This window comes from Amaranthus tricolor, chromosome 2, assembly GCF_026212465.1.
Source record: "Amaranthus tricolor cultivar Red isolate AtriRed21 chromosome 2, ASM2621246v1, whole genome shotgun sequence".
NCBI classification, from domain to species: Eukaryota; Viridiplantae; Streptophyta; class Magnoliopsida; order Caryophyllales; family Amaranthaceae; genus Amaranthus; species Amaranthus tricolor.
Genome location: NC_080048.1, coordinates 3130695 through 3147593, shown reverse-complemented (window position 1 = coordinate 3147593; position 16899 = coordinate 3130695). Strand labels below are relative to the sequence as shown.

The 16899-nt window shown below is 33.4% G+C and overlaps 2 protein-coding genes across 5 annotated transcripts; both read left to right on the top strand.

Moving 5' to 3' along the window:
- The first annotated feature begins 5377 nt into the window (after positions 1 to 5377).
- On the top strand, positions 5378 to 9598 carry LOC130806588 (silicon efflux transporter LSI2-like). Of its 3 annotated transcripts, none has more exons than XM_057671725.1 (4): positions 5378 to 5469; positions 6131 to 7497; positions 8199 to 8388; positions 9028 to 9572. In XM_057671725.1, the coding sequence occupies exons 2-4, from the start codon at positions 6391 to 6393 to the stop codon at positions 9291 to 9293; spliced, it is 1563 nt and encodes a 520-aa protein (XP_057527708.1). In that variant the 5' UTR covers positions 5378 to 5469; positions 6131 to 6390; the 3' UTR covers positions 9294 to 9572. The 3 variants fall into 3 exon arrangements, with proteins under 3 accessions (XP_057527708.1, XP_057527707.1, XP_057527706.1); XM_057671724.1 differs by having other exon boundaries at positions 5445 to 5713; positions 9028 to 9598; XM_057671723.1 differs by lacking the exon at positions 5378 to 5469 and adding an exon at positions 5534 to 5825 and having other exon boundaries at positions 9028 to 9585.
- A 1590-nt stretch (positions 9599 to 11188) lies between these two features.
- On the top strand, positions 11189 to 15936 carry LOC130806773 (silicon efflux transporter LSI2-like). Of its 2 annotated transcripts, none has more exons than XM_057671977.1 (4): positions 11189 to 11488; positions 12654 to 13891; positions 14165 to 14354; positions 15477 to 15936. In XM_057671977.1, the coding sequence occupies exons 2-4, from the start codon at positions 12755 to 12757 to the stop codon at positions 15740 to 15742; spliced, it is 1593 nt and encodes a 530-aa protein (XP_057527960.1). In that variant the 5' UTR covers positions 11189 to 11488; positions 12654 to 12754; the 3' UTR covers positions 15743 to 15936. The 2 variants fall into 2 exon arrangements, with proteins under 2 accessions (XP_057527960.1, XP_057527961.1); XM_057671978.1 differs by having other exon boundaries at positions 11189 to 11513.
- The last annotated feature ends 963 nt before the right edge of the window (positions 15937 to 16899 follow it).

Below are 16899 nucleotides of genomic sequence, written 5' to 3'. Positions count from 1 at the left end.
TACATCTTTCTATTTAGAAATTATAGTATTTTTAATGTAAAAATACTAATTTTTTAATTCTTGTGTAAAATGCTTATGAAGCATGGAAAACAGAACGAAAAAATATTTTGTAAGAAAAAAATATTAATAATTATAGCAATTTCAAAAACATGGTTTACTAGAGTATTAGTTAGAATGAAAGTGCAGTTTGAGTTAGCACAGAAATGAAAGTAAGAGTAGATTTGGATGGAGAATTTAGTGGGATAATATATGAGCTTTATAAGAAGTTGCATGAACCATTCATTATTGATTAGTTCCCCTGTTTGTTCCTCGTTACAGGCTGTACCCATAAAGCTGATAGAGAATAGGTGTAGGAGTATAAAGTTATTCTGGTCCTACCTTTTTCTCTTTAAATTACTGTACAAGTGACTGCGGACGTCTTTCACCAATTCTCCTGCCCATATCTTTTAGATAGATTTAAGTATTTAACGCTTTTCTTACTCTTTCTTTTTAAGTTTATAAAAATTTCCCTTTCTAATTTTAGTTCACATATTTTATGTTTTTCTTAATCAAAGAAAAATAAAGTGATTTTTAAGAAGTATAAAAAATTTTGATATTTTATTTAGCGCAATATAGGTAAATTTAAATGATAGGAGATAATGAATTATGTAGTGATACTTTATTTATTTTATAATATTTGCTACATTTTTTAAATTACTTGTTATATTAATATTTTTGACAAAAAATAACGACATAAAAGTCTAGTGCCCTTGCTTTTATTATTTTATCCTTTTAAGTTTTTTTATTTAACTCAAACTTATCTCATTTTCTGAGGTTATTTAAGTCTTTTTTTCAATAAATATTCTCTTATTTTTTGAGCATAGTTGAAATGTAGCAATAAATACAAAACGGAGAAAGTATTAAAAGAGAATTTAAATATTTAGATGAGATTAAAATAAGGTGGTACGGTTTATTTATAAATAAGAAAACGACGCAAAGTAAGCAGAACAATTTAAAATGAAAATTAAAGCAAATTGAGTGGGGCAGAGGAAATAATACTAGTAAATAATATTCTTTTCATCTCATTTGATTTGCATCTCTTTTATTATATATGATGTAAATATTAGTTTGTAATTGGTGAAAAAATTAAATAAAAAATAAGGTAAACGAATGAGTGAATGCGATCAAAGGAAAAAACGAATTTGTGGATGCAATTACAAGAAAATTGTGATAATTATTATCAAAAAAACAAAATCATTACAAAGTAGGTGGGACAATTCAAATAAGAAATGTGGTGATCTACAACTAATCCAAGTCTAATTTGAAGTTACTTCATGATCGGCATTCGGCTCATCAACTTGAAAATGTAGATAATTGAACTCAGCTTGCAACCATATGTTACTGACCAAAAATTCAATTTATTTGATTTGTAATCGACCCAACCAGAAATAAAAAGTATAACCGCTTAGGATTATATTGTATTTAGTTTTATCGTATCTAATATAAAACATGAATTGAGTTAAGTTTAACTTGACGTATATATATTAGGCAAAACTTGACTCAAAATGACTAGAAATCTAATTTGATTTAACCTTACTTATACTTGATCCGATGCACAATTGAACTTGAATGAACATGAGGATTTATTTGAAGAGAATTACCAACTTTGAACTTAATTAAACTCAATATCTCTAAGTAGATCCATTGAAATTTAAGTCGTTTTAAGTTTTAACTCAATTTGAATTTATTTCACATGTAATTTGATGTTGACTTGATGGAAATTTAAATACTGGTCTAGGTGAGACATTTGAGTTGATGTAAAACAATTATAAATAAATATGACCCAATTTAATATATGATCCAAAATCCAATTTAGTAACTAAATTTCTATCTCTACTTATATACATTTTTTCAAATTTCCAATTCATGTGGTGGCATCATAGGTCATTTATATAGGAGTTAATGAAGATGGTTCAAGTGTGCAAAGGAAGATCAGTGATGCGTCTGTGAGAAAGTCGAAGAACGTCATAATTGATGAAAAGAGATGTCTTATTAGACCTAAGAAAACGCAAAAAAAAAAAACAAAAATTAGGAACAAAATAAATGAATTGCAGCATTCTGAGAATCTGGCCAGAGATACAACAAGTTTAAGACATTGTATTCACGTCGTAGACCATCGATTCTTTGGTTTATATTTGCTACGTGTCTAGCATTGTCTAGTCCTTGCTTGTCTTTCATTATATTTGCAGGTACTCCTGATCGAGACGAGGGTTTTGTTGGCTACATCTTCTTTGGAAGGGTATTGTTGGCCACATCTTCTTTGGAAGGGTATTGTTTATTGTCTTTTATTCCTTCTCAGTCCCTGATCATATCTTCTATGAGCAGAATAAACACCAAATATAATGATGATGGTAAATGGTGTTCGTTGTTATTAATAGCGATCAAGTTATGCTCTATTCAAAAAGTCAAAAAAAGCTTTGTTCATTGTCAGTTACAACGAACAATCATTTAATAAGTTGGTCAACAGGAACGTCGTGGTCACTTTACAACAACGATCAAAGCCTTCTTGTTGACTTTTGACTAGCTTTTAACTCTAAAGTGATGGATTTGAGAGGAAAAAAAAGCAAATGAAGTACATAGTAGGAAAAAGGTGGAGGCAAAGTAGAGATTCATATAGCTATTTTTCACTATAAATATTAGTAAAGCAAGTAATTTTAAATGATCAACAAAAATATAGTAAGTTTAATAGAATAGAGGATAAGTAAAGATTTAATTAAAATCAAAAAGTAATTTTAGAGCTTTATAATTTTTTATTGTTGATGGGCTTGCAAACCTTGAAAAATCACAACATATAAAAATACTGCTGTAAACTAAAACAACAGTAAAATAATTTTAAAATCCTCAACTATAAAAACTCTCACAAATAAAAATCAACGAAACTATTGCATATAAATTGAGCACATTATTATTATTATTCAAATTATTGAACATTTTGCAATCAAAAAAACTAATTGTGTCACGACCTCAAATTTAAATGCAAAAATAGACTAATAATAATTATCGGTTAGATGATCACAAAGTAAAGTTAATAGTTTCAGGAAGTAGGGATGCAAACGGGGCGGGCGGGGCGGGGATTGGAATTCCCATCCCCATCCCCATATGTTAATGCAATACCTATCCTCGTCCCCATCCTCACGGCGGGTATAATTTTTTTCCCCGTCCCCTCCCCGATGGGTTTGTACCTAAAATCATCCCCGCCCCACCACCCATCTGGATATCCATCCCCGTCTAATATCCATTTTTCCCGCCCCACCACCCGTCAAATCCTCGCTTAATACCCATCTGTGCCACATATTTATATTCAATCATTTGGGCCTTAAAACCCATAATACATATCCAAACTCCAAAGTCTCAAATAAACACACATCCAAAGTCTCAAATAAACTGGGGTTTCCCAAAATTTGAAAAAAAAAATTTTAAAAATAAATTTAGGGTTTCCCAAAATTTGTACATATCTTGAGGCGGGGCGGGGCGGAGCGGGGATGGGGCGGGTATCACCTAAAACCCATCCCCATCCCCATCCCCGCGGTGGGAATGAATTTTATACCCGTACCCGCCCCATGACCCATCAAACCGGGACCCATTCGAAACGGGGATGGAGCGGGTCTCCTATTAGACCCGCCCCGCCTGCATCCCTATAAGGAAGGGTAAATCGAGAATTACAATACAACATTGAAAAAAGATTTTTGTTTATGGACCTATAAGAGTCTAAATTTAAGATTTTTGATCAGTTTTATTATTTTGACAAGACCAATAAACATTGAGTCAAACGCTCATATAATTTAAGCTTTTTAACCGATTTTAAAAATGAACCACAATCATAGCTCTATGTGTAATACACCTCTAAATTTACGACCCAAAATCTCAAAAGACAATGAAATATGATTGTTACACCACCTCTCTCTTGGAGTGATGACTTAAAGGTGAGTATAAGCTAAAAAGACAAGATTACTAATATTTTATCTTCTCCTCACAAAATAACAAAATGTCAACTCAAAATTAGTAATTTTTTATAAATAAGATGAGAAATTAGACTTGCATATCTTTTCATGTATTGTAATCTCTACTTTATTTAATTTGCCCTATTTTTATTTTTAATTTATCTTAATAAATTTATTTTATTTCCTAATCGTTCTCACATTCTATATTTTGTCTTATATATATATATATATATATATATATATATATAAATATATATATATATATATATATATATATATATATATATATATATATATATATATATATATATATATATATATATATATATATACTACTATTTTAATTAATTACTAGTGTAATGTCTATGTAATATGCAGGGAATTTTTGAAATTTTCATATATATAGTAATTTAATTATTTTGACCATTTTTTTAGCATAATTATTAATTATTTAGATACAAAAAGCCATTTAATAATTATATTTAAAAAATTTACATACTCGATCAAAGTAGATATTAAATTTATAATGTAAGTTGCACTCTAGAGTTATTCACAATAATTAAGCGAATAAGAAACAATATTTAATTAAGAAATAATTGAGCAAATAAGAAAACAGTATTTGATTAAGGAATAAAACAATAGTATTTAATTTGAAAAGATAATTCAACAAAGTGACACGTGGCAACCATAGGTAGAAGTATTTAATAAAGGAATAAGAAAATCGGCAATTAATTTGAGGAGATAATTCAGCAAAGTGACTCGTGGCAAATCGATCATGAGAATTTATCAACCTTCATTCTAAAGCCGCCACATGTCATATGGTTGCTGAATTAGTTATATATATATACTTCCTCTGTTCCATAATACCCGCTATATTTTCTATTTTTGTCAATTTTATATTACTTGCTACATTTCCGTTTTTAGTAATAAAATAATCATTTAAAGTTCTACCTACTCCTATTTTTATCCTACTCTATACTCTATACTCTATAATAAAATACTATACTATACTCTATAAAGTAATCTAACAACCTATTTTTCCTTTTTCTTTTTCAATTAACAATAATAAAAATACTATACTCTATAAAGTAAACAATTAGCTACAGTGTAGGTCAATCACTTTTTTTAATTCTCGTACTCATGTAAATGTAGCAACAATATCAGAACGGAGGAAGTATATATATATATATAATGATACTTTAACTTTTTAGTCTATGTGCCAAAACCACGCAAAATAGCTGACATGATGTACATGCAGTTCAAACCTACACCAAAAAACATCCACAAATGTGGTAAGTTAACCAGCACTTGACAACACTCCAAAGGCAGAAAGCAACTATACAAACCTTTAAAAACACAGGATACAACAAATAAATTAAAAAACATACAAATTTTGGTAAAAAATAAAATAATTCCTAAATTCCTTAACTTATTCAGTGTTCAACATTCAACGATTCCTGAATTGTCTGGTTTAATTTGTGGCTTACATGTATGTAACGTCTCAGTCTCCTCTTAATGGTCCTTCTCCTACCTTAAGCTATCACATTAAAGTGTATTTTTAATGTATATTTTTTTAAATACCCATATAAAATTTGGAATTATTTTTCAATAAAATAAAATAATACCAAATAAAATAACCCATTTTTATTGATAGTGATCACCTTCATATTTTACTAGTTTATGGCTGATTGTTTCAAGGAAGATTATATTCAAGATTGAATTTTTGCATCTGGGTATTTCTTTCTTTCCTTTTTTTTTTTTAATAAATTTGAGCTAGGATTTTTGTGAATCGAGTTAAGGTTGGAGAGTTCCTTACAGGCAAAAAGACGGGAATAAATCCTTCATGTATGTGGCTATTTTGATTACTTTTTTGTTGTGGAATATATTGATCATTATTGTTAGCAATACATGATTTTTATTTGGCAACTATTTTGTTGGTTATAACTACATGATTGTTTTTGCACTTTCTACTAATTTTTTTAGACTACTCTGTTCCTTATGAATTTGCTACATAGCCAAAGTCATAGTTATATTATATAGCAAATTTAAAGAGATAAATAAACTGTATTTTAAAATATCTGTCTCAAGTTGCATTTAACAAACTTCTCTTTAGTACTTGTGTAATGTGTAGCAACATGTGTTATTTTCAGGATGTTACTGTTTAGTTCTGTAATTGGATCTCAAAACTGTGCATACAAGTTCTAATCAAGATGCCTTGAATATTTGTACATAAGAGAAGGATCAATGGTTTATTAGATCATCGAGAATCATAGGTTGGCCTAGTATATAAAGGCCTTCTTTTTCACTTCGGGAAAAGGAATCGATTCCACTCCCCCTGTTGTCTGTAGGAGATTCACTAGCCTTAACCCGACAAAAAAGGGTTTACAAGATCAACAAATTTAGTAAAAAAATGGCTATGGAACCTACAATTAAGCTTGTTTTAGGCTCAATAGCCTTTGGAGTCTTTTGGGTATTAGCAGTTTTTCCTGCTGTCCCTTTCCTACCCATTGGAAGAACAGCAGGATCACTCTTAGGTGGTATGCTTATGGTCATATTCGGAGTAATATCCCCCGATCAAGCCTACGCCTCAATCGATCTTCCTATACTCGGTCTCCTTTTCGGTACAATGGTAGTTAGTGTGTACCTAGAAAGAGCTGATATGTTCAAATACTTAGGTAAATTACTTGCTTGGAAAAGTAAAGGGGCTAAAGATTTGATTTTCAGAATCTGCATAATTTCTGCAGTGTCTAGTGCCTTTTTCACAAATGATACTTCTTGTGTTGTTTTAACTGAGTTTGTATTAAAGATTGCTAGACAACACAATTTGCCCCCTCACCCCTTTTTACTTGCACTAGCTTCTAGCGCGAATATTGGATCCTCGGCAACACCAATTGGCAACCCGCAAAATCTTGTGATCGCGGTCTTAAGTAAGATTTCATTCGGGGAATTCTTAGTAGGGATTCTCCCGGCTATGATTGTGGGTGTTTTTGTAAACGCGTTGATCATAATAGGCATGTTTTGGAAGTTGTTATCGACTTCAAAAGATGAGGAAGATTCGTGTTCAGAATCAGTTGGTCAAGATGAATTTACTTCTCATAGATTTTCGCCCGCCACAATGTCACATATATCTCCTTCTGGTTCTTTGATATTGGATGGGAATCATACTTTTCCGGGTGTAAATGGAGTATCGGATCATGTAGAGACTTTAAGAAACCGTCTAAATGTGTCTGATAACGAAATCCATAGTGCGGATTCTTCTCGAAGAACAGGGGAATTTCAGCAAGCTGAGAGAACCGAAAGTGTAAGAGACGGGTTCATTACACAGTTGATGTTATTCGTTAGGAAAGCAATGAATGAAAAGTCGAAGCATGTAGTTTGGAAAGTATGTGTGTATCTTATCACTATAGGCATGTTAATCGCGTTGTTAATGGGTTTGAATATGTCATGGACTGCAATGACTGCTGCATTGGCTCTTATAGTGCTCGATTTCAAGGATGCTCGCCCTTCACTCGAAAAGGTAATAACCCGAATCTTTGTTTATATCCGTCCTTGACTTGTAAATCAATACAAGATACTTGAATAGAAAAACCCGTTGAACCGAGAATCATAGGTTGGCCTATTGGTTGAGAGTGAGACTTTCCATTTTACCCTTGTGTCGACTCGAGGGTTTGATTAGTTCGCCGTTCCCCTTGCATGTAGGGAATTCTCCAGCCTTACACTCTGATCCAAGAAAAACCCGTTGAACTGAGAATCATAGGTTGGCCTAGTGGTTGAGACTTTCTATGTTACCTTTGTGTTCAGTGTTTGATTAGTTCGCTTTTCCACTTGCCTGTAGGGAATTCTCTGGCCTTTTCTCCTATCCAAGAAAAACCCGCTGAACTAGACCAAATTTCTCCGATCCAAGAAAAACCCGCTGAACTAGACCCAATTTTCTGATATTGATACTGTGACATGCTGCACAGTGCACAGTGCAGAGCATCATAGGTTCGTTGTCCTAGTGGATGCCCGTAGAAAATTCACCGGCCTTGGCTCCGATCCAAGAAAACCGGAAAAACTAGACCAAATATCCTGATATATGATACTGTGACATGCTGCACACTGCACACTGCACACTGCACACTGCAGAGCATCAGTATCAGCAAACAAACATACTGCAGCAGTTTTGTGATGTATAATGTGTTGTATAACCCTTGTTTTTGTGTGTATCTAATGAAGCAGGTATCATATTCACTTCTAATATTCTTCTGTGGAATGTTCATCACTGTCGATGGATTCAATAAGACAGGCATTCCGGGCAAATTATGGGACGTTATGGGGCCGTATTCACAGGTTGATCGTGTTGTCGGGATAGTAATCCTTGCACTGGTCATATTGGTGCTCTCTAACTTGGTATCAAATGTTCCTACTGGTATGGATTCTGCCTGTCTATGTGTTCATATCTTCGCATTCATCAAACTCAACTCATTAATATACCGACTTGCTTCGAAGTCGAAACAACCTTGAACTAACTCGATTTTTAACAAGATGTTCACAAGTACAGGTGTTCAACGGGCTGGGGCGAGTCAAAGCAAGTTTAAGCCCAACCCACTTTGACCCTTTTTTAAAAGTTCATATAATAGTTTTTTATTCTACTTTATGGCCCGTTGGTTTGACCCACCTATGTATATAATAATATCATATAAAAATATAAAAAAAAGTGATAAAAGTTTTTTCGCAACCAATTCCTATAATTATCCGGCCCAACCCTTTACACCAAGGCCCGTTAATGGTCTGATCTGATACTGACCCGATACGCTAATGACACAAGAAATTTGACCCGTTGGGTCGATCCACCCTGTTAAACACCTCTATTCACAAGTAATCCAAGAGTGACTTCTTTTAGTTGCCACCCAAGGATAGACTGCATAAATTAGACATTTAACCTTTGATTTTGCTTAATAGATTTTCGATCCGTCTAACCTCATTTATAGCCTTAAAGTTCACATTCCGTAAAGTATCAAGGTTTTGACATTGTTGCGTTGAATTAATCACAAAATGTTGTTCACAGTTTTGTTGTTGGGTGGACAAGTAGCTGCATCCGCAGCAGCAATATCCGCATCAAAAGAGAGAAAGGCGTGGCTAATTCTAGCTTGGGTTAGCACTGTGGCCGGAAACTTATCACTTCTCGGATCAGCTGCCAACTTAATCGTTTGTGAACAAGCTCGATTTTCACCATATTTAGGCTACAACCTCACCTTTTGGAGACATCTTAAATTTGGAGTTCCATCCACACTTATTGTTACTGCTATTGGCTTACTTTTAATTAGAGGTTGATAACATATTTCTTCAAGTTTAGTATTCATAATGAAGAAATATACTCAAAGAACATGAATCCATGACTTAGAGCTCTATGCTCTTAGAAGATCATGTTGAATACATGTATAGTACCTTTTTTGCTAAGAATTGTATCATTTTGTTAGTTCTGTAAAATCTTGCATAGCAATGAACCGATGATCTATTATGTTGATTTTCGATTTGTGTAGCCAACTTTGATGTTGTTTCATAGTTTTGTAAATTATCACGTATTCAATTTCTTTGGAATATTAATAAAATAATATTATTATTTATCGATATCGTTTTGGTTGAGCTATGGTGTCACGTCACGTCCAAGCACTTCTAATCTAATGGACATGTAGTGTACTTTTGATTGGTTTTTTTTCCTTATAATTATATTCGATTCTCTAATCAAGAATTATTCAAAATTTTGAGCATCGGATCTTGTCTTAGTTAGAGTAGATACCACTTTTCATAGACAATGTCTTGGAAATTAGGATCGATTTTCTCACTTAGTCCTTCCATTTTTCTCAGACTATCCTATAAAAAAAAATATATTCAAAATCTCTCCTCTCTTATAAATTCTATATAATAATAATAATGTAGAGAATGTTCAAATAAATCGACTACATATTTAAGTACCTCAATTAAGCACCTCAATAAAACAAGTCAAAACTAAATAGTAAATACTATCATTTGGAATTATTCACATTTAAAATTGAGTAAACTCAAATAAATAATCTTCTTATAAATGATCAAAACTTTGTTTGAACTTAAACCGATCTCCTTGTCATATAGCAAAAATGTGATTTTGGTCACAATAATTGTTAAAATAAATGCCAATATTCATATAAATGACGTTAACTTTAATCATATTATCGAGCATGCTTTATCATGTACATTAGAGGAGGATGGTGAAAATGTGTCGAATTGTGTTGGATTAAGGTTTGGTATGATTGATTAGGTGTTTAACGAGAAACAAATGAGGCTTCACTGAAGGTGGGAACCATACCTTGAACAAGGCAAGGCATGGTATGAAGGTTGCTTGAACAAGACAACTTGAAAACTAAGTCAAAAGTGGGCTGGAGAGGTGTGCTCGTTCAAGGCACATTGTGCATGTGGGTTCTAAACTAAGTGCTCATTCGAGCACATGGGATGCTCGTTCGAGCACTTTGCCTAGGATTCCTTGTGGGACGTTTTAGCTACGGTATGACTTGGTAGAGCATAGTATTTCTTGATTAATTACTATGTTTATTGAGTTGTATATTGTCATACTAATTGCTATGATTAATTGGTGATGTAATTGTACTTTGATGGTGCATTGAGTGTGGTTCTATGAAAGATGCTTTCCTTCATCTATAAAAGGGAACATCATTCATAAGAACAAGGCACTACAAACACATATTGTTGAGAGTTAAAAATGTTCTTCATAGAATTAGTATTGTGATCTTGAAAGAGTTATTCTCAAGATAAAGGGAGATTTATTACATTATAATTGTTGAATTCAATCTAATAAATTACATTTAAGGGGAGGTATCCAAGATACTTCATATAAGATACCTCATAACACTTGTGTTCATCTTTTGCTTTAATTTTCATTTTGTTTTTCATTGTTAAACCTCTTTGAGGCTATCATTTCAATAACGAATATGCATTTTACAATTTCTTGACCTGTGTATCTGTTGTAATAAAAAAATGCATTTAACACGTCACTAGTAATTACTCATTGCGAATAGCCAAATATTCCCTTCGCCTCTAACAGGTTACAACAACAATAGTTAATAAAGTACTAAGTAATTGGTAGGAACGATCTATTAAATTGTATGAATAAGAATTATAAAAATAACTATAAGTAGAAATATAGAAAACATAAACAAATTAAAATGAAAAGGAGGACTACATAGCAATATAGCATATTCCATACTTCCATGGAAAAAATGCACAAGAGAAACTCCATGGCTACTCCATGATTGCAATCTCTCTTCTTCATCTATCACTATGAAATCACTGATACCGAGTTACCGCCACGGCTCACTCAATTCCTACACAAATTTCATGATCACCCATCTTACATTTGGAGGAGAGACAGAAATTTTAACCGGGAAATGGAGGTGGGTTTTTGCAAGAATAATTTCCCGAGGAAGAAATCGAGCTTCGAAGACTGAATCTATTGAAAATTGAAGAAAAATTCTTCAGTATGAATCCCCAAATTCTTATTCAGTTATTCTCCTCCATTTTCTTAATTTCAGCAGTAATTTATCATGTTAAGTGCTTGTTTATTAGGGGGTATAGACTTATTATAGATTTAAAATGTGTCATTTCATGAATGTAAAGAACTATGAATTTTTTCAAACCCATCTAAAATTTAGAACCCTTTTTAGTTTTTATTGTCCAAGTGAAATGTGATGAAATGCAGTTGAAATTGTTCTTTATGTTATGCCCTTTAAATACTTATCTTTGATATGACTTATGAGCACCTTGATAAAAGTAACATACTAAAAAGTTTGAATATTCTGAGGAATTTTATTTTGTGGCTGCTTTGTTGCAGATAAGATTTGGTGGGAATCCTTACTTCCATAGTTTCATTCATTGTTTATTGTCATAAAAATTGAATTGTTTGATATGGGCATATGGGTAGTGATGAGAATTGCAGTTTTTTGCAAATTGGGTTTTAAGGAGTATATTTATGATTATAGTGCAGAATTGCGGTAATGATTGCGATTGAAGTAATGTAATGCATTAATGGAGGTGTGGTTGTAGTACCGAATATCAGCTATAACCATGAAATATCCCTTGATGTGGTGTAAAACATTGCTTTTTTTATGCCTTTATGATGCAGGCAATATAGATTCGATAAATTTAAAAACATTAACAATGTGGCCTTCTTTTCACTATATGCAGTTGGGTTAAGGTGGGAGAATCCTCGACAGATAAGTCTGGGGAAATTAAACCTTCCTATACAGGCGGTGAGAATTGAACAGAAAAGTCTTCAACCACTAGGCTAGCTCATGATTCTTAAGCACTATGCCTATCCCTCGTAATTAAGGATTTACTACCAGGATTTCTCCAAGTCCTTATATGTATTGATAGTCTCTTGTTCTCACTTCATTCTATTTAGGTAGAGTGACCTTTCAAAAAATATCTAACTTGATTAGCATTTTTAGCATATAATATGTGACAATTTGGTCCGGACAATCCCAAAAAGCAGATATGACAATATATTTGTTGTTTGTTTGAGTATGACTGTTTTTGCACCTCATGGGCCATGGTGATAATGCTTTCTTATATGCACTTTTATGGTTGTCTGAGTTGGATGTCAAACCATTGTGCTTAATATGTGCATTTGTTTTATACTTCCAGGCTATATAAGTGACTGTGAAGCCGAACCTTAATGCACGCCTTAAAACGTTTGAGCATAACAGAAAGACCGAGATTTTGTTGGATCTGTAAAGGTACTAAAAATGGCCTTGGCTCCAACAATCAATGTAGTTTTAGGATCGATTGCATTTACGGTCTTTTGGGTATTAGTCGTTTTCCCTGCTGTCCGTTTTTTACCCATTGGAAGTGGCGCCGGATCACTCCTAGGAGCTACGCTCATGGTGATATTCGGTGTCATTTCCCCACAGCAAGCATATGATGCAATTGATCTTCCGATACTTGGCCTTCTTTTCGGAACAATGGTAGTTACCATTTATCTAGAAAGAGCCGATTTGTTCAAATACTTAGGTAAGTTGCTTGCATGGAAAAGTAGAGGAGCCAAGGATTTGATATTCCGAATTTGCCTAATATCTGCGCTTTCTAGTGCTTTCTTCACAAATGATACTACTTGTGTCGTCTTAACTGAGTTTGTCTTAAATGTTGCCAGGCAACACAATCTTCCTCCGCATCCGTTTTTACTCGCTCTTGCTTCTAGCGCGAATATTGGATCTTCGGTAACACCCATTGGGAACCCGCAAAATCTAGTTATAGCTGTCCAGAGTAAGATCCCATTTGGAAAGTTCTTATTGGGTCTTCTCCCAGCTGTGCTCGTTGGTGTTTTTGTTAACACTTTGATCATAATAGCCGCATTTTGGAAGATTTTACAAACTCCCAAGAATGCGGAATCTGTCGCTTCAGAAGGAGCACATTCACATCCTGTCAAGACTCCAAGTAATGGCCTCAATTCTGTGAATATTGAAATCAATAGTTTAGAGTCTTCGAGAATAATAGATACGTCTAAAGATGTGGTAGATTTAGACGAATCTTTTAACTTTCAGCAGAAGGAAGAAACCGAGTCTCTTGAGTCTTCCGAAAGATTAGATACAACAAAACATTTGGTGATCTATCTAGACGAGCCTTTTCAGAAGGAAGAAACGAGAATTCCTGAGCGATTTGAGACCGGAAAAAAAGAGTTTACTACACAATTGAAACTATTCTTAGCTGGAAAGGAAGTTAGTGAAAAGTGGAAGCATATAAATTGGAAGATATGTGTTTATCTTATTACTATGGGCATGCTAATTGCTCTAGTCTTTGGTTTGAATATGTCATGGACTGCGATTACTGCTGCTTTAGCTCTTATAGTTCTCGATTTCAAGGATGCTCGACCTTCATTAGCGAAGGTAATAGTCCCTTAATATGAATTCCTTGTTTGATTGTGAAGTTAAATTGTAACTAATCGGTAAATTTGTTAACGGGTTTGTACATAATAAGACCTGTATAAGAGGAGAGTTGGCTGCACATGAGTCTGATGAGGTTCTATCCTAAAACCAATTGGTAATAGGAGGAGTAGCCCATCAAGCGTATATGTTAGTCATTCTCTCTCAAATTATTCGATGTGGGATCACATGTAGGTAATTTTTCCAACGCTGATCGGTTTTCATGTTCTTTCGCAGGTCTCGTATTCAATTTTGATATTCTTCTGTGGAATGTTCATCACTGTTGATGGATTCAATAGGACTGGCATCCCTAGCAAACTATGGGAGATCATGAAACCGTATTCGCGTGTTGATCATGTTGGTGGAATGGCAATGCTCTCGCTTGTCATTCTCGTCCTTTCCAACTTGGTATCAAACGTTCCAACTGGTGTGGATTCGACTTGCTTGTTTCGTATTTCCATTTCATTATGTGAAATTTATTCGGTCGTTAAACATAAGTCTAGCATCCATCTCAGTTTATGGTGCACTGCCATTGATGAAACTGATCAGGATCAGTACAACTTACGTAGTGCTGAAAGCTTGACAAATTTTCATTTATAAATTCCCTCCGGCCTTGATCAATGTTCCTCCCTGACTTCAGGATTTCAGGCTCGGGCCTGCCTAGGCCATTGCCTGGGTCATTTGATTGAAAATCTTATTAATATTAAATTTTATAATATTAGCACACAAAAATGACGGCCAAAATCCAGTGCACATGCAAAGATGAGTGTTCAGTCCACCCTATACCTTGACGAGTGACAAGTAGTAAGGGTAAATGACGATCTATTAGCAAGTAGGATGTAGATGATAGAATACTATAAAATGAAAGTGGACAATAAGACTTTTATTAAGAAAAAAGTGTTGAAAAGGTTGAGAACTAGAGAAGTAGTTGGAATAGATTGATTCTTTTGCAAGTTGGGTAGAAGTATATACTATATTGTCTATATATATTATAGTGACAAGTTGTGAGAAAAAGTGCTTAAAGTGAGCGAAAAGGGTTTAAAGTGATTGGGAGAAAAAATATAGTATGAGAATTAGGACCCTTATGCACACAAAAGGGTGAAGGTTTTCAAATAACCAAAATCTTCAACTAGTGGGAGAGTATATTGCGATGAACCAAATTGCTTTACAATTAGATTATTTTGAGAGAATTTTTATCTTTTAGCTTGATTCTGAACTTATTACCCCATATCCAAACTTGACGCCTCGACCTTTTGGGGTTGTGAGTCAAATTTTGAGTAACGGTTATAATTAGTTGATTAGTCTCTTCACTTTATCTCAAATACCTTTGTCAGATCTTTGACAGTTGGACATGGGTAGGTGAAGGTCACTTAGTCGATTCAAATTCGTTCAAAATCTTCGGAATTTTTACAAAATAGTCAAGTTGGACACTTAAACATGTATTTATGAACTGTGATAATTGGGGTATGAATCCGAGTAACATAGCATATATCTTAACTTATTAGAACTTATGGGTTGGTTTTTTCATGATCATTTATGTTTTTTATAGTATTGTTGTTGGGAGGACAAGTAGCTGCATCTGCAGCAGCAAGTTCACCATCGGAAGAGAGAAAAGCATGGTTGATCTTAGCTTGGGTCAGCACGGTGGCTGGAAACTTGACGCTCCTTGGATCGGCAGCCAACTTAATTGTGTGCGAACAGGCTCGACATTCCCCTCATCTAGCCTACAATCTCACGTTTTGGAGACACCTTAAATTTGGAGTTCCATCCACACTTATCGTCATTGCTATTGGCTTGCTTTTGATTCGAGGTTGATTACATATTTCTTTTTCAAAATCTATGTTTTTATAAGAAACTCTTTTACCGATGATTCGACTTCAATGTTGTAGTTGTATGATTTGAATTGATTGGAGTGTGCTTTAGAATGGTTGAGTAAAAAGAAATGTAAATAGCAATGGTATCGTCTCTCAATAATATCAATTTTCTTGAATTAGTTGTATATTCTTAAATTAGACAAGTTAAAACTGTTGGGTTTTAGCAAATTTCAGGTTAGATGATTTTCGGTTTACGATATTTGAGTTGAAGGGTTCCCTTTGATCGCGACTTCATCGTGAAGAGAATGTTGATCAGCCTTCTTTCCCACCCTCCCCAGATCCTGCTTTGAACGGGACTTGGGATAATTATGATGATGATAAATTTCGGTCCAGTTATTTTCGGTTTGACAGCATACATGAACCTACATGATCAAAAATACATCGTGGCCTATGGGCCTATAATTAAGGCGCCAAAGGTCAAACTTCTAAAATGGGTTGAAAAAGAGCGAATAATTTGTATTTTCATGGCCTGCAAAAGATAAAGGCCCAACATTCTGAACATGGTGGGCTTTTGAGCCTTGATTGTGAGGTTACACAAATTTTCATTTAAAACTTCTCGGGAAATTTGAAAAAATTTAAATTTATTTTGAAAAATAAATTCTAAAATAAGTGTGGAGAAATGTTAATTTTCAAAATAAATATCTTTATGTCAAAGCTGAGATTGTGTATTTGTTTGCTATTACTAACCGCGAACAAAGAAATTGGTCAAAAAAGTCAAAATTTTTTATTCGTTGATTCAACGAATAAAAGAAAGACAATGTCACAACTTGAACGAAAAAATAAATAAAACACGTAATTGTTTGTACTATTCAATACACTGTTCCTTAACTCTTATGTACACCTCTACTTAAAATCATAAGTAATAGTAATAAAATATTTTTGAAATAATTTTTAATATTTACCAAACACTTTTTATTTTGGCCAATTAAATTGAAATGATGTTTTTGACCTCTGGGCTTATGGCTTATTTATTTATTATCAATTCATTTTCAACTAAATTTATTCATAATTTTTACTTTCACATTTCATTTTCAACTAAATTTATTCATAATTTTTACTTTCACATTTCTAGTTGTATTTTGTTATTTCTTTGAAGTT